The sequence below is a fragment of the Pygoscelis adeliae genome, unplaced genomic scaffold, assembly GCF_000699105.1.
Source record: "Pygoscelis adeliae isolate BGI_AS28 unplaced genomic scaffold, ASM69910v1 Scaffold63, whole genome shotgun sequence".
Lineage (NCBI taxonomy): Eukaryota > Metazoa > Chordata > Aves > Sphenisciformes > Spheniscidae > Pygoscelis > Pygoscelis adeliae.
In genome coordinates, this window is record NW_008824414.1 from 3024697 (window position 1) to 3042475 (window position 17779).

General features: G+C 36.8%; 1 protein-coding gene across 2 annotated transcripts in view; it reads left to right on the top strand.

Moving 5' to 3' along the window:
• The first annotated feature begins 3134 nt into the window (after positions 1–3134).
• Positions 3135–17779, top strand: part of CYLD (cylindromatosis (turban tumor syndrome)) — a 25453-nt gene continuing 10808 nt past the window's right edge. Inside the window, exons 1-12 of one of the 2 annotated variants that reach the window (XM_009320781.1) lie at positions 3135–3226; positions 3448–4107; positions 5170–5472; positions 6376–6481; positions 7559–7657; positions 8799–8915; positions 10600–10979; positions 12485–12650; positions 13476–13617; positions 14161–14283; positions 15589–15680; positions 16813–16879. In XM_009320781.1, coding sequence (XP_009319056.1) covers positions 3616–4107; positions 5170–5472; positions 6376–6481; positions 7559–7657; positions 8799–8915; positions 10600–10979; positions 12485–12650; positions 13476–13617; positions 14161–14283; positions 15589–15680; positions 16813–16879 — 2087 coding nt within the window. In that variant the 5' untranslated portion in view covers positions 3135–3226; positions 3448–3615. The remainder of the gene's footprint in view (positions 3227–3447; positions 4108–5169; positions 5473–6375; positions 6482–7558; positions 7658–8798; positions 8916–10599; positions 10980–12484; positions 12651–13475; positions 13618–14160; positions 14284–15588; positions 15681–16812; positions 16880–17779) is intronic. The other variant, XM_009320782.1, reaches the window with a different exon arrangement.

Here is a 17779-nt window from a genome sequence, read left to right on the forward strand (position 1 = left end):
GTTGAGCTTCAATTAAATTTACTTGCTCTGAGTTTTAACCTTTCCTTGAAAATGATTTTTGGACTGTTGAAGAATATAACTTTGCATTTCAGCTGTTTAAAACTTGGTGTTTAAAGTGAAAGTTCTGTAAAAAACTACAATTTTTTTTTTTAGCCTCTTCATTTTATACTCTAAATCAGAGCTACAGACTTGTGTGTTCATGCTGAAACCTGATAGCTGATTCAAACATCTCTGTATAGTTCATCTGAGGCTACTGCAGGGAAGAAACAAAGTTCTCATATTTCAGAGCAAGCTGTTTTTATGATGAGATGTCTCTGAAGTGACAACAGTGACTCAAGATGGGGAAAAAAAGGAAGTTAGGGAAGCTTTGAAGTTAGGTAGCTTATTATGGGCTACCTCTGACATTTTTCTAAATGTTTTTTTTTTTCTGAAGTAGGTGGTACTGCAGTCATAACTGTGTTTTGCCTGTTGCTTCCCAAAATCCTTTGAGCATGAAAATAATTCAGGTAGTAGGTGGAGTAGAAGAACGCGATTGAATAGGCTGTGACACTTAAACGTCTGTGGTGATGGTGAAGTACTCTCTGGTATGCATAAAGTTTTATAGTTGCTGGTATGTTGTGCAGTGTAATGACAACTCGATGCTAAGCGTAATTTGTTTGGTTCCCAAGTTAGTTCATACTGAGGTCTAATAGTTTATTCTGGTCTTAGTCCAACACGTGTGTGCTGTTTGTTCAGCAAGTATACTTACTCGCAGAATAATCAATTCCATGGAAAATGGCTGTAAAAAAAAATAAATCTTAAAATCAGTGGTTTATGTACATGTATTTCTGAGATATTGCCAGAACATAACATCCTTTTCAGCAAGCTTTTCTGTGCTGTTAAAATACTAATTTATCATTTTTATTATTCTAAAAGAAGGGGATTTGTTTTTTAGAGCTGTATATTTTCTTTGGCAGGGGACAGTGGAGGTAGATAAGTTTTTAGAGGAAGGCATTTTATATAGTGATAATGAACTTTTTCATAATGGAAGACCTTTTGGTACTGTATTCAGTGGCTTAATAACATCTCTGCGGATGACCAGAACTTTGAAAGACTGACCATGCACCATATAAAGCTATCATTATATAATCTAAATGCATCTGTTAACAGGTTTTCACACTGAATTCTTTACTACTAAACACGTGAAGATTATGTAATATTGCAGCAATGGACCTGCAAGCAGGGTATACTTATTAAAAAAATAGATATGATAAATAATATTTTAATAAAAAATAAAAATTGCCTTTTCTTAAGCTCTTGAACAGACTTCTCTGTTAATATATTATTTCCATACATACTTATTAAAATGAATTATTTCTAAAAGTGAAATAGGAAAGGTCATGATCCCTGTAATGTCAGTGATACTTGTTTGAAGTGTATTGGGGGTTGATTAACTTTGTGGAATGGCTCGCAAAAAGGAAAGTTAAGTAAGTGCATCAGCTTTTGAAAGCTGAGAACGTAAAACAGAACTATGAAGAACAAGACGGTATCTGTTTTTTTTCCCAGTGTCTGGAAAAAGTAAGGGGAGGGAACTAGACAGAACTTGGATGGAACTCTATTGTAATATCTGAGTAGACTGATAAAAACTAATGGTCATTTAATAATGTTTCCTTTGGGGGGCGGGGGGGGAAGATCCTGTTGTGTTCTTCATTAGTTCCCGTATAAAACATTACTGTTTCAATCTGATACTGATATCAGACTTTTTTGTTAGTCATCAACAAACATTACAATCTATTTATGTGTATCAAATGAAAATGAAGAGAAATATTTTTTAACTTGCAAACAGATTGATAGTCTACCAGACTTTATCTCAGTGAGGTCTGAAACTGTCCAGATTCTGTCCCTCAGATGTTAATTACTTTGCAGATGGAAACACTTTAAACCACGTAATTCCTGTCAGCTGCTGCTGCAGCAGTGTCAAAGTGTGATGATGACATTGACACCCACGTGTAACATCTGTGAAGACAAGAAGCGGGCTGTTTCAGAGTTTGAATGGCTGTATGGTACAAGAGCCTCACTAGGAGGCTCAGCGAGTCAGCACGGAAATGTGTGAATTCCTAGTGACTGAAAGATGCTACTTTGCATAAATTTCAGATATTCTGTGGTTGTTATTACTTTTCTTTGGGGGAAAGAGTTTTCTAAATATTCTTTTTGTTTAAAAACAGGTGATGAAAATAATTACAGTACTACTGGATTCCTTTCTGATAGCTTCTGAAGCTGGGATCAAACTGAGTAGGAGAAATAGCAGTAGATTTTGTGGTATTTGAATGCCATCAGAGCAAAGATCTGAGGGAATAGAGTAGCAAGAGGAGGCATAAGGACAAAGAGTATTTGCTTTTTATTTACTGAAGTTAAATCCATAAATAATCATTGAGATTCTCGTTTAACTGAATGCAAACTCTGGCATCACAGATTACTAACAGGAAAATTTACATGACGATATATTCTTAACTTGTATGCTACCCCTTTCTGTCATCTTTAGAAGAAGAATAAATCCTGTTAAGGTACAGCAGATCTTCATGTATGCAGTATGATCTAAACTGTAGACATATATGTGTGTATGTATTCTACTTTTGTATCTGCTACCATGTGCAATGAAGTGTTTTCTGATTGTTCTTGTTTAGTTTATTGATTGTGAACTCTTAATTCTTAGGATGATGTTTAACTAAGGTGTTTTCTTCCAGGGTATTTTAATAACTGAAAGTGATATATTTCCTACTTCATTGAAGTGAGTTACCTTTCTAAAATTATAAAAAGAAAAGCTTCCAGGTTTTTCTTCAGAATTGCATGTTGCAATGCTGGCACAGTTTGTTTTTCATTGCTTACTGGAACTGTCCATTTCTATTATTTAAAGAAATGGCTGTTATAAATTACTAAAGTTTCCATTTTCTGTTGCTCTATTACATTGATAAAATTTTCTACTTCAAAATGTTATGCGGGATGCAGTATGCTGTCAGAAATAAGTAGTCGCTAAGCATGGGAAAAGATCTTTGTAGTGGAAAGCTTCCATAAAATATTGTTTGTAAACTTGAGCAGGATATTTATTCCTGTTCGTCTGAAATTAAGACTTCTTTTTCCTTTCACTTAGGTGTGTTTTTTTTGCATTTCGTTACATTTTTTCCATAGCCCCTTGCTTCAAGGAACTAGAGGAGGAAAGGAAATACACAGCAGTAACAAGCAGAAATGGGTATGTCCATGATCAACAGTACTATGGCTGTTTTGAGACTATGTTCAATGTCTCAGATTTTGCTGAACTATTTTTATTCTGTAGGAGGAGTGGGGCTGGTCACAGATTTAAATGATTTTCTGTTGTTTTACTTAAGACTAGCTGTAGTTCCCCAATTTCATTTTGCCTTTTTCTGTGTCTCTCTCTCTCTCTTTTTTTTTTTTTTTTTTTTTAAATTCTAGGCTTTCTGCTCTGGATTTGGTTCTTTGCAAAATGAATATTGCATTGTTTCACAAAGATTGGACCTTCCAGTAGAATCTGTCAAGATCAGTGCACAGAAATCAACAGCTTATTTTTCTTGAAGACTTCTGTGCAGCTTTTAAAGTTTTGATCACAATGAATTCGGGCTTATGGAGTCAAGAAAAAGCAAGTTCCTCCTATTGGGAAAGCGGATCTTTTACTTGCTTCTTCAAGAATGCAGTGTCATAGACAAGCAGACTCAAAAGCTCTTGAAAGTGCCCAAAGGTAGCATTGGGCAGTTTTTTCAAGACCGTTCTTCTGTGGGACACTCCAGAAATATTCCTTGTAAAGGCAAGAAACTGCAGATTGGATTAAAGATTCTGGAACAACCTCATGCAATCCTGTTTGTGGATGAGAAGGATGTTATAGAAATAAATGAAAAACTAGCTGAGTTGCTTTTGGCCATTACTAACTGTGAGGAAAGATACAGTCTGTTTAAAAGCAAAAGCAGGTTAACTAAAGGCATCCAAATAGATATTGGCTCGCCTGTCAGAGTACAGCTGAGATCAGGAGATGATAAATTTCCTGGAGTTGTTCGCTTCAGAGGACCCTTATTACAAGAAAGGTCCCTAACAGGGATATACTTCGGAGTAGAGTTGCTGGTAAGTTTCTTGCTATGGGGGAACATCATACATATATTTTATAAGATGAGCTAAAAATCTTCTGTTTAAAGAGGCAGTCATAATAAATTCTTTTTTCTAGAAGCATCATTACCCCTAAAAATGCTGTAACCTCCAGTTTTTTCATAAGTATTGTTATTAAATACCTGTGAACAGACCATATCACATCAGCCTTGTATTCTACACGTTAAGTGAAGCTTGATGAGGTGCATGGGCTGGCAAAAAGACTTGAACATACTCTGACTCTTCCAGCCTAGAAGAATTTAATTACTTATATCCCCATCATGGCAAATATCTGACTCTCAGATTTCTGTTGAGTACTTTGTTTTTCCCTGCATGTGGCAGGATACAATCCATAAATATAGGCTTGGATTTTAGGGCTGCTGGTTTTGTAGAGCCCTGAAAGTCAAATGGCAACTAGTTAAGATAGAGAATGTTGCCGTTGTTTGCTCCTAGTGAGATATTTCTGCAAAATTAATGTCAACCATAAGCTTTTGAAGGGTTAGATTCAGGAGAGTGCCACCCTTGCATTAGAAGTATGTTTTTCAAAGTACTCTTTAAACTTTTCCCAAATTCTTTGCTATTCCCACCGAGAACCTCAGGGAATATCAGGCCCAAGTGCTTCTGAAAATCGGCTCTCTTTATTTGGCATCGAAGTGGAATTTTTGAATGCTTAGCCTTACGTCTAGTATGAAGTAGTCTTGTACTGGTATGGCAAAAAGTTGATGATGGAAAGGAGATTTGCACCTGAAGAAAACGTGCTTCTCTGAGTAAAAGGGCTTCTGCGTGCAGCTACTCTCTAATCTAATGGCATCTTACTGTTTATTCCCCTAAGATAGACAGTGTGTATATCTGCCACAAATTCCAGCAATAGAATTCTCCCAATATAATGATAGTTCATCAGGCAAATTCTTACTGCAATTTCTCCAAAACACTGGTTTATGTTACTGCTTTTGTAGTAGTCTGCTTTTGCACAAAATACACTGCTTTTTTTTTTTTTTTTTTTCTTTTTTCCCCTCCTCTTCTTCCTCCTCCGACACTTAGGAAGAAGGTCGTGGTCAGGGCTTTACTGATGGACAGTACCAAGGCAAGCAGCTTTTCAGATGTGATGAGGATTGTGGGGTTTTTGTTGCTTTGGACAAACTGGAGCTGGTGGAAGATGATGACAATGAACTGGAAAGTGACTATGCAGCTCCAGTTGACACAATGCAGGTAGAACTTCCTCCTCTGGAGATCAACTCCAGGGTTTCTCTGAAGATAGGAGAGAGTATAGAGTATGGGACAGTTATATTCTGTGATGTCTTACCAGGAAACGAAAGTTTAGGATACGTTGTTGGAGTGGACATGGTAAGAAAATAATCTGACTTTAATAACTTTTGCATGTGTGTTAGCTAGTAAATTACATGCAATGTAAAAGAAGAAACATTATCCACAAGCTACTTCAGCGGAGGCTGACCTAAAATGGGAAATAAACACTTGTGTTCAAAGATGCCCCTTGGTGGTAATTGTATTTTGGCATCAGGTAAATGGTATCCTATTTGATGCTAAACAGTTCAGGAGAAATACTCCGGTTACTCTGAGAAGCCTCCACTGAGCTACTTGCCATGTTAGATGTCAGTCTTGAAGTAATAGAGTTGAGTGTTTGTCTTGTGAGACTGGCTTTGTTCTGCCTTTTAAAAAAGTAGGCTGGATGCCTTTTTCTTTGTTAGCTATTTTTAAAAGCTTTTTTTCATGTAACTTTGGTTTGTTTGACTTTGTGCTACCTTAAAAATACTGGGTCTGAAGTACAAAAGTTGATCGTTCAAGAAAATGTGAAGCTTGTCATTAAAAATTATTTCTAGCAACTTCAAATTTTTAAAATGAACAGCTTTCAAATTTTTGGCGGTTAAAGGGCGTTTTGGTTTTGTTTTTGTAGATCAGGTGCTTCCATTTTCTTGATTGCAGTAGCTGTTGCCTAACAATGCACTGGAATTGTTCTAACTTGTTTATAAATAATGGATTTTAGTAGAGGAATGCTTGTTAAAATAGGAAATATTCCTCAAAAGAGCATTTTTAAGTTTGCATTTGTCTTTAAAGACTGTAATGTTTGACCGTTCTAAATACAAAGCTTGTTACAGGAAAAAGTAAATGTCAAATGTCAAAAGTCAAACTTCTCATTTTCCTACTTTTTATGTTCCTGAAGACATGTGTGTATTCTGTACGATGTAAATCTTCTCTTGGGATAAATGTAACATGTTTTTCTATTTTTAGGATAATCCTATTGGAAACTGGGATGGAAGATACAATGGAATACAGCTGTGCAGTTTTGCAAGTGTTGAAAGTACACTTCTTTTGCATATCAATGATGTTATTCCAGGTATGCCCTGCTTTCTTAACCGGAAGGCGGACTTTGATAACATCTCAACCTAGGTGCAGTTATACGATTAAAACAATATTGTGGAATTACTATCCTAAATTCACTTGAATTAGTTTAACCTTCTGTGTTACACTTCTCTTCAGTTTCCTCCTCCTTTTGGTTACAGTCTCACTAGTGGAAAAGGTTTACAATTTTACATGACTTTTGTTCAATATTACAGGATTTGCAATACTATACAGTTGTATAGTATTCATGAATGTGAGTGTCTGTAGTGGGAATCTTTTTATTGAATGTTGTTCAATTTACTCCAGGAGTTTAAATATCTTGGATTGGAAAGCTGTTCTTTCTGTGCTTGAAATATATTGATAGTATTACTTACGCATTCTCTGAGTAAATACTTGAAAATTCATGGCAAGACACTGGAAAAATTCACTGTCTGCAGTAATTCACTGAATAGTGTTAACTTGTAACCACTACAGTCCTCTAATTCCTCTTCTGAAGAAAGAAAAAAGTTTCATGTGAAACTTTTGTTTGTGCTCTATCTGAAGACAGGTACCCTAATGAGTGCAGTCTTGTACAGCCTGTAGTCTGTAACCGTTTCCCTCGTTCTTCAGTTTGGCTAACTTTTATGTTCACCTCCTACTTGTTGGTTTAGTTGAGATGCACATTTTTGCATGAATTCGCCTGTCTGCTCTGGAGAATTCATGGGGACTTCTCCATTTTTGGGAAAAGAGCATTTGTTGTAGATGTGTTGGCAGAAAACAAAGCTTAGAATTTCATACATCTGTTTCCCATAATGGAAGCGTGCACATACATTGAAAAATGTGAAGTCAATCTATTTGATGTGTTCAAAAAATAATGGTGGACTTCAAAGTAAAGTAATTGCTGATGTGATAGAAGCAGATCCTATATACATAAAATGTTGGTTATGTGCCAAACAAGGTTTTGCTCCACTCAGCTTTAAAACTTACGATGCTAGACCTTGGTTCAGTTACGTTTCAGGTTGAACTTCTTGCTGTGATGTAATAAAAGCGTAGAAAAGGGAAGCTAATATTCTCTTCATATACCACGTTTTAGAGACTGTGTCACAGGACAGGAGACCTCCCAAGCTTGCCTATACGTCAAGAGGTGGTGGTGACAAAAGCTTGTTCAATCATAGTAAGCCAAAGGCTACAGGTATGTATGGGAAGTGATTTTCTTTACCTGTGTAAGATTACAAATTTCTGTTGCTTGGGAAGAAGTGTTGCCTTGCCTTTTCTATCACTTTATTTATTATTTCAGTTATATCTTGATATTTCATATCAAGATAAATTTCTCTGAAGTAGAGTGTGAATATGAGTTTAGTTAATCATAAAAATGGTAGACAGTTTAAGTTAAGACTGCTCAAATTACCTTCACTTTCATGAAAAACAGTTTGAGGTTTAGCAAAAATTCAAGAGCGTATTACCTAGTTGTCTAGTATAACCAGTTCAGGGCTGCATTCTGTTTTTCTGAAAGTGTGGTGTGTGTTTGGCTTTTTTAAATTTTTTTAATAAATATAGTTTGCTGTTGTCTTCCTTCTGCAGGACTTGAAACTTGCAAATTTTTAGCCCAGGAGCAGATCTACTTAATAGTGAATATGTTAATTTTGCTGTGATGCAAAACCAAAATTTAGTTTCCCGAAATATAAACTTCTTTTGGCTCTGGTTTTGGCCAGTTCCAAAAATCCTCCAAGGGAAAAACAACCTGGAAGGGAAATAAATTCCCCCCCCACCCCCCCAAGGCAGAAATCAAAATTCAGTGTCTTTTGAGTTTACTAGTGGCTATTTTGGCTTGTAAAATACTAATGACAGTATATTCTGTAAGCTTTCATTCTACCTGGCATTGGATGCTCGCAGAGATGGTCTTCACTTAAGTCACTGTGGTTCTGTGTTGGCACAAGTTATAGCTGTGTGGAATTGGATGGGTAATTTATTTGCCTACTCTGAAATTTTTTTTGCTTTAAAAACAAAAAATACCTGCTGTACACTGTATCTCAAATGCTTCCTTATATCCATAATTCATAGTAGTGAAAAATTTGCACTTGAGGGGTATTTTCTGCCTTCTTTTCAGGTTGGTGACCTGAAATTTCAGCTCGGAGGATTAAGCTGGTTTGGGATAAACTGGTACCTTGTTGCAAGCTTAGAACTGTGTTAGCTTTGATGGGAGAATTTGCTGCTTTGTGGAAAGGCAGTTACATCTTCTTCAAATAATAGTAACGAATTTATACTATGAAAGAAGAGTGTAGCTAACCTTTTGTAAATGGAGAATAATCTCTTCAGTATGTGGTGTTTTCCAGGATCTACCTCTGAACCTGGAAATAGAAACAGATCTGAAGTCTTCTACACGTTAAATGGCTCATCAGTTGACTCTCAGCCTCAAACGAAAACAAAACCCCCATGGTATATTGATGAAGGTAAAGAGAGATGATAGTCTTTCATGTAGGCATACGCTTTATTTAAAAAGCAAAACAAAACTAGAGTGTATTGATGTTCTTCAAATAAAACAAGTATAAGTTTAAATTTTAAAAAGTTGGAATGTGTTGTCTTAGCAGAAGACATACTATATCATAAAAAGCATCTTGGAACCCCCGTGAAATATACTCTGTCTTAATTGACCGACCTGTTGTTTTATCCTGCATGTAGGAGATTACATTCTTGGCAACATATGCGCAGCTCTGTGGGAATGCACAGGTCTTGCAGGCAAAATAAAAGCTGTGGCTTGGAAGGAAGATATTTCTTGCAGCCAAGTATATAGAGCAATTTTATTTTGCCTGTCTTTTTGTAGCTAATGTTACAAATCTAAGGGAACTGTAATATTCTGCCATGCCAGCTAATCAGTCTGGAAGTAGGGGGGAAAAAAACCCAATCTGACTAAACATACATGTTTTTTCAGTATTTTCTTAAAGTTATTTCTGTAAAATCTCTCTCAATTCTTATAAGTATGGGTGCACATACCCAAAGGATCAGTATACCTTGATTTGCTTCCAGATCTAATCCCCCCCCCCGCTTCTAAAGTGTGGCTGGCTGGCTGGCTTAGTGACTGAAGGAGTAAATACTAAACTAATAACGTTAATTTACAATAGAAACCTATAGCAGTAGTAGCCCCTGAATTCCACGAACCGTGAAAGAAAATGGGTTAAAATTGTTCTTCGTTGCCTAACAGATGTTGTTCCAACAACTTGGAACTCTGTTTAAAAATTAGTTCGTTATAATATTTAAAATAAACAAGGTGAATATCCTATCTAGAAAGGACTATGGAAGTAAAGGATTAAATAATTTTTTTTTTAATTTTATACATTAACTTCAGTTAATAAAACAGTGTGGGGTGAAGAGGTGATGAAGAAGAGGCTTTTGCTCTGTGAATACCAATTGTATGTTAGAGACCATGTAGAGAGATGAGAGAAGATACAGAATGCTTGTGCTATTACATCTAGTTGTGATCTCATTTATCAAGCACTGCATTAGTCATGACTTATTTAAATCCTTTATTCTTTATAGACACTGATAGATTCCTTGTGTTAGAACCAAAGTATATTGTGATAGAGCCAGGGGAATAAACACTTTTCCATTTGCAAATCATGTCTGCAAGCAATTACTCATCTCTGTATAAGCTGTGAACGAAATCCTTTCCTCAGTCACACTGACCAATGAATTCTTCCTAGTTTTGCCCATTACAGTCATAATCTTTGGGGCTGTTAACTTGTATTCAAAGAAAAATTCTAATGTGGGGGTAAAAAAAAAAAGCTTTCAATCTAAACCTTCCTGTAGTTTCTGGCTAACATCTTCTTTCTCTGTGCTGTTCATGTCTGTTGGTTGTGGTAAAAGTGGTAGGGCTACAGCAGTGTCTCCTCAGCCAGTTCTGTCTCTTCAGTGTTGCCAAGTGACAAACATCTTACGTGTCCCCAGCTGTTAGTGCTTCCTATACAGGACACCCATTAAATCAGATGTGGTTGGAGATACACTTCATTGGTTTGATAGCTGTGTCTTTCCTTTTGTAAGATGGGGGGACCCCTCCCCCCCCCCCCCCAACCGTTTAAAAAAGGGGGCCCCCCCCCCCCCCCCCAACATTTACTAACATCTTGATTTTGATTTTAACAGTTGCTGAAGACCCTGCAAAATCACTTACTGACTCATCTTCTGGATTTGGGCATTCTTCACCACCACTGCAGCCACCTTTAACAAACTCTGTGTCTACAGAAAACAGATTTCACTCCCTCCCTTTTAGCTTGACAAAAACGTCAAGTACTAATGGTACTATTGGACATAGTCCTCTCTCTTTATCCGTTCAGTCAGTCATTGGTGATGTAAATACTACGGCTAACCAGGAGAGTCCATCAACAGCAGGCCCAGTCGGGAACTCACATGGTCTTGAAGCAGGTTCCTTGGCTGAAGTTAAAGAAAATCCTCCTTTCTATGGAGTAATCCGCTGGATTGGCCAGCCCCCTGGAGTAAATGAAGTATTAGCTGGACTGGAACTGGTAAATATAAATTGTAGTTCATATAAATATTAATTACATGTTACTAATTTTATTGCTGAGAGTTGGTGCCTGTATACTTTGCAAAAGCAGTCAGTCTGGAGGAATTTGTCCAAACAGGTTGCCATGTGATCTCCTTATAGCTAAATTCTCAGATGAGCTCCCACTCTTGTGGCTGCCTTAGATCTTACGCCGTTAATAGGCTCTGAGATGTCTTTGTGTCACAATGGGTAATTGAATTTGTAGGACTAGTCACTTACTTTAAAGGAGTGCCCCTTGCTTACATCATGGAGATGTTAATTGAAAAAAGCCGACTGTATTTAAAGATTCTTTGACATGCAGATTTACATAAAACGCCCTGGCTGTAAGCGTCTTTATTGAATATAAATTTTTTGTTTGGTTTTTGCATACTAGCAAACAGGCAGTGTCAGAGTTACGATTGTCAGAGTCATAACACTGGTTTTGATAATCGATGGTAGTGGTATTGTTGATTTGACAGCCATATGCTTTATGTGTTCCTGTGGGCCCTTTGTAAATTCACAGTTGCTGCAAACATGAGTTGCTGTTAAGCTCTGACATTTACTCTCTGGCAGCTGCTGCCAAGGTTGTGGTTGGCTATCGGTTAAATTAATGTGTACGCAATTAGGGAGATTGGATTCTTTGTTTTGGGATAATGTTCAATAAAATTTCAGATAAAGCAGTGTACAATTATGTAAAACAACAAACATCTTCAGCGAAGTAGGTGAGAATGTGACTGGAATTTCAGCTGTTACAAAAAATCCCAATGCTTCTGGTTGCTTTGGGGGAAGCTCAAGGTATAGTTTGCCACAGGTGTTCTCAGACTGCATCTTGGGATGTCTTGTCTTAAACTGGGGTCTTGGACTTGCCTGTCATGCAGTCCTGCATTAAAACCTAGCAATTGTTAGTAAGCAGAGAATATACCTTAAATCATGTTATCAAAGATAAATAATGATAACTTGTTATTTTCCATATCTAGTTTGTGTTGTCTTTCCGTGATGTACATTTTGTGTGTTCTGAAGCAGGTATTTTTCTTGTGCAGGCCACAGTCACACTGGAAGTGTTCACACTACCCAATGCTTAGTGATTTTAATTGAGTTTTAAAAGGTGCTCGGTAGTGCATGTGTGCTCTTTCTAACTACAGAAGGAATCTGGACTGACTAGCTAGCTTAGTTAAGTTCTTAATGGTGACTAGGTTTAATTCTCACTCTCCTCTCCCACCTTCCCCAAGCTGCTTCTGATGGAACTTTTGTTTTATTTTGGATGGAGTGAAAGTTTAGGTGTGAAGGAAAAAAGTGCGACTCTTAATTTCCTCAATAAATCCAGTTAAAGAACACCTCAGCTGAAGCTTTGTGTACTAAAACGCAGGAACATTGTATATCAAGCTTCAGAACACCTGAAGGGTGACTTATGGGTAGATACTTTATCAAATGTCTTACTGCAGAATTCTAGAAAGAAGAAAAATAGTGAATTCTCACTTGAATTTTCAGGAAGATGAATGTGCAGGTTGTACCGACGGAACATTTAAAGGAACTCGATACTTCACTTGTGCTCCGAAGAAAGCTCTTTTTGTTAAACTCAAAAGCTGCAGGCCAGATTCCAGGTTTGCCTCACTACAGCCCGTTTCCAACCAGATTGAACGCTGCAACTCTCTAGGTACTGAGCTTCTGCTTATTACTTATTTATCAGCTGGGAACTGACCTGGGTTTTGGTTTCATTTATTCTTGCAATATGTTCTTTGTCCTGAACGCTTGAAAATCTGTACATGTATTACTTAAATGAGATTAATGAATAGAAGATCAGTCTGTGCAGAACATAGTGCTTCTATGGATTACTTTTTTAGGCTTTAAAACAAGAAAATGTTCATATATTTAAAGAAATTTCATAAAACTAAGGGATTTTTTTGTTATGCTGTACATTTTTTACTTCAGAAGTTGTAAAGCAATTTTGCTGAAAATGGTGTTTGCAACTCCAGCAATATGTGATTGCTTTATCAGAAATACAGTTATTTTTCTATAATGTCAAATTTTTTTTTTCTGAGTATTAGCATAGAAAAGCATGTATTTTTATGGTGGAAGTTAGTGGTGAAAAACTCAATTTTTTTTCTAACTTCAAATATTTTAGATTTCTTGGGTCATGTTGTATTGCCTGGGACAACAGCAAAGAAAAAAGTGTCTGATACTTGTAAGATAGTGTGAACAGGGCATTTATAATGAGAAGAGAACTTCATTCCTACTGGATGAAATTAATTCAGTGCTGCAGGCTTTCTGAAGCACTCTAAGGTGCATTGTCAGTGGAATGCAAGGCCTTGTTCACTCTCTGGAAGACAAGTGAGTCTCAGCTATGATAAAATGCTATTCTAGTCCAGAGAAGCAATGCTAACACTCAGGCAGCGACTTAGCTGTAAAACATTTATAGGAAAAATCTCAAGGGGGATAAAATTTGAGGCTTTAAAGTGTCTTTTGAAAAAAAAAATTTCAGCCTTTGGAGGTTACTTAAGTGAAGTGGTAGAAGAAAACACTCCTCCAAAAATGGAAAAAGAAGGTTTAGAGACAATGATTGGAAAGAAGAAAGGTATCCAGGGTCATTACAACTCCTGTTACTTAGACTCCACCTTATTCTGGTAAGTTCATAATTTGTATAGTGGCATCCTATGCTAGAAATGCAGAACACGTGATCGTTGTTGTCATGACTGTCTGTCTGTATCAGTGTGCAGCTTACAAAGTCATGCACTGCAATCCTTGACACATTACTGTGCTCTTTCAACTTGAAGAAGTTCTGCAGCATTCGCTGCATAACATGAAGTGCTAATCATGTCCAAATTGTACTGGCCCTTGTGTATCTATACTCTTTTTGACTGTAAATGGTTTAAGGATGAAAGAGTACACAGGCTGGGGGGTGGAGGGAGGGAAATACCTCTTATAACTTATTTGCAAAATCCTGCCTTGGCAACTGGTTTTGTACTCTGCTGCAGGAAGGATACTGGGTTAGAGTGGACTTTTACTATTTAGTACAGCTGTGTTGTCCTCTGTCCATAATTATCTCTTTTTGAGTTTGTTTAATTCTTCCTGTGGCTTTGCTTGGTTTGTCTTATGTTGCTCAAGCATCTGAATGGTTGTATCTTCCAGAATCAAAACAACCTTCCTTTTCTGTCTTTTCTTTGTAGCCTGTTTTCTTTTAGCTCTGTTTTGGACACTGTGTTACTCAGACCTAAAGAAAAGAATGATGTAGAGTATTATAGTGAGACTCAAGAGCTGTTGCGGACAGAGATTGTGAATCCTCTGAGAATGTAAGTAAAGACATGAACTGGTTTCTGGTCTAATACAAATTTTATACTAAATCCTGCTGTGTATGCGTTCCTATTGCAAACCTGAAAAGTTTGGCTAGCTGCTGCTGCCAGTCTGTGGTTTTTTGAGTATTTTTACTTGTTCTTCATGGTAAATTTAATCAGTGCTAACTGGAAATAGTTATTCATTGTTTGGTGATAAAATATTTTCACTAGTCTATTTGGAAATGCGATCAGCATAAAGGTATTGTAAAATTTGTATAGGTATGAATACAAAAGCATCGATGAATACAAGTTGTGTTTGTTCACAGCATTTGTATTGGAATGTTTTTAATGCTGTTCTTGACAAGAAAAGCATTTGGGTTATCTTATGTGGAATTTCACAATTTGATAGGTTTGGCAGGGCTTTAAAAGTTTCATTAATTTTTACATGTGGTCTACAAGTGGTCAAAACGCTTTTGTTAAAAGAACTAACAAGAGCTTTGTAATTTTTTAGGCACAATGAACAAAGGAAATAAGGCAAAAATCTGCATGAAAAGTTATTTGTCTTTAGCTTTTTTTTTTAAACATGCAAATAATACAATTGTAGTTCTGAAATTCTGTGGGCTGTCACTGAACAATTTATCACAAAGTTTTACTTTTGATTCCTGAATAAAATGATGGCTTCTGAACCCTTGTTCTTGTAAGGGTGTGTGTACTTTGCCTGGTGTGTTCCAGGGTTCTGTGGTATAGGTAGTAAGATACACACCAAGTAGCAGAAATCTCAAATGGCTGAGAAGACTGGAAGTCTTACTTCTCCTGCCTTTCCATCATGCTTAAAACTTTCTTTGAACTTCTTGTAAAGTTTTAGAGGAAAAGATTGAATGCTCAAAACTTCAGTTTCTTAGGTCAGCAATACAGTTCTGTATCTTTTTCTCAAATATTGAAAATTTTTTTTGTGTTAACAACTTCCACAGTGCTGTTGTTATGTGACATTCTGAAAATGATGTATTAAGTGGTGTAAATTAGAGTGAAATCAAAAGAAATTGACTGACAAATCAGGAAACAGTTATCCTGGTAAGTTAATGTTTAAAAAGAGCTCTTAAATGTTATGCAAGAACATTGAGCACTGCACTAAATTTATACTGCATTAAAAAAACTGGAAGTCAGATTGAATATGAGGAGTCAGTACATAGTTTTGAAGAAACACTGTACACAGTTAAAGAAGGATCTGAGAGCCTGTAGTTCAGCATTTAAGAGGGGGTTTTTTTCTGCTTCTCTGACTTGATCACAAACTAGCTAATAGCTTATTAAACCCATTTATCTTAGATATGGATATGTATGTGCTACAAAAATAATGAAACTGAGGAAAATACTTGAAAAAGTTGAGGCTGCATCAGGATTCACTTCAGAGGAAAAAGGTAACTGGGGAGGTTTTCCTTTCTTTGAGATTTGTAAGAATCATAATATGAAGGAACTGAAATACCTTGCTATATAACTATACCAGAACAAAACACACAAATACTTCTCTGTAGCAGTAATAGCTCTGCCAGAGATTTGAGTGACCGTTGGGTGGTAAAAAGGTCTTTTCTGCTTCCTCGGGTCTGCAAGGAACCCTAGCTGTACAGTTTCTGCTGTAACAGTCTTTCACTGACTGGATTTCTTTTCTTGCCTTCCTGTGCCCATGTAACTCCCTTCTAGCAGTTAGGGGAGACCTAAGGCTCTTCCTCGGAAATGAAGACTGTGATAAGGCTGGGGTTTTTGTTGTCTTTCAAAATGTCACTTTGGTCCCTGAGGAATAATCTTTCCACTACAACATTTCATTGTCGCAATGGTTATGTAGTATTTTAAGAAATAAAATGTGTCCGTCATGTTAGAAAAATCAATTCCCAACCTTTTGATCTTCTGCTGCATATAATGATTAATTAGCATTGTAGTATTTAGCTCGTTTGTTTTTGTTTGGGAGAACACTACTTTCTCTGTAAATGCTAAATGCTGAAAACCAGTATTTATTGCAGTTAGTGGCAGGAAGAGAAATATACGAGAAAACTCTCAGTGTTGGGAGAGAATAGACCTCTGGGAAGCTAGCGTTGGCTGCATTCTTGATTAGAGAACTCGGTCTCTAGTTTAGATGAACTTTGTACTATTGTGTGGTTTCTATGTAAGTCACTACTCCTCACTGCTTCTCTGCAGTTTCACTGTTTTCTTTTGAAAGCTTTTATTTCTCCTGAAAAAGTTGTGTGGCGCCAAATGATTTCTCTGAAATACAGAGCATCTTTTTGATCTTTGCTGGAAAGCTTTGTTACCCTGTTGAGCCTGTGTCTTTTATTAGGGCCATTTGACACCAAAAGAGTAAATAGAGGTTTGTGTCATGAAAATGTTCGTGGTTTGTCATAATCTTATTGTCGTAATCTTATTTATTATAATAAAGCTGTAAAAATGAACCTTTTTTTTCTATTAAAATTTTGAAAACTTTCATTTAAAATCAGCCTTGAATAATGTATCTGGTTTTGCATACTAACAAGACTTTTTTTTTTTTCCTCCCGCCCACAGATCCAGAAGAGTTTTTGAATATTTTATTTCACCATATTCTAAGAGTTGAGCCACTGTTGAAAATAAGGTGAATCTCTTTACTTTGTTGAACTCATCTATTTGTAGAGGCTGGTGAGGAGAGAGTATCTGCTGCCTTTCAAATTGAGATAGCTCTTGGAGCACCTTTGACTTGTGATTCATATTTCTAATAAGATTCAATATAATAAAGTTATATGGACAAATTTGACACTATTTCCTACCTTTTTTGGTAGGTGGGTTTTGCCCCACTGGTCTCTTGTTGCAAAAGCTCATGAACATAGTTTCATGAGAACTGGACAAAGATCCCCTGTCCTAGTGCTGTCTACTTGAGAGCCTTACTGTCGTCCTGTTAGTTATGCTGGAGAAGGGCTGGTGTAAGAGGACTTCTTAATGTGGCCTACAGCTTATAGCGACTTATTTCTGGGACAAGCTGCAGAGATTGCTGAATTGGTGTTTAAGCCATGGAAACTGTTTTGCATTTCTTCTTCAAGGCTAACGAAAATATTTCAATGGTTTGCCTTGATCAAGTTTGTCTTCTCTTACTTCATCAAAATAACAGATACTGGCATTTATGTATGCCTTCATTCTTGACTGTAGCACTACAAGAATTCAGCCGTCATAACTTGAGTTTAACACAGGTAGGGATTGTTGCCCACTGCTGTCATTCTGCTAGCTGGCACCTGATATTCTCAGGTTCCTTGCTGCATTCTGTGGCAGCAGCAGTGTTGCAAGGCATATCCCATAGTTTTTCAGTCCTTTTCTCATCGCAGGAATTGTATTAGTTTATATGCTGCTTTAGTTCAGTGCTGTGCAAGGTGTGTAAGTGGTGCTATGCAGAGCTAGGGAAGCTAGGACGCCATAACTAGACCATCTGTGTGTAGTATGCTGTAGTTAACTGCGTAGATGCCGTTTGAGTATACTGAGGCTATCTTCTGTGGTAGTTCTGTAG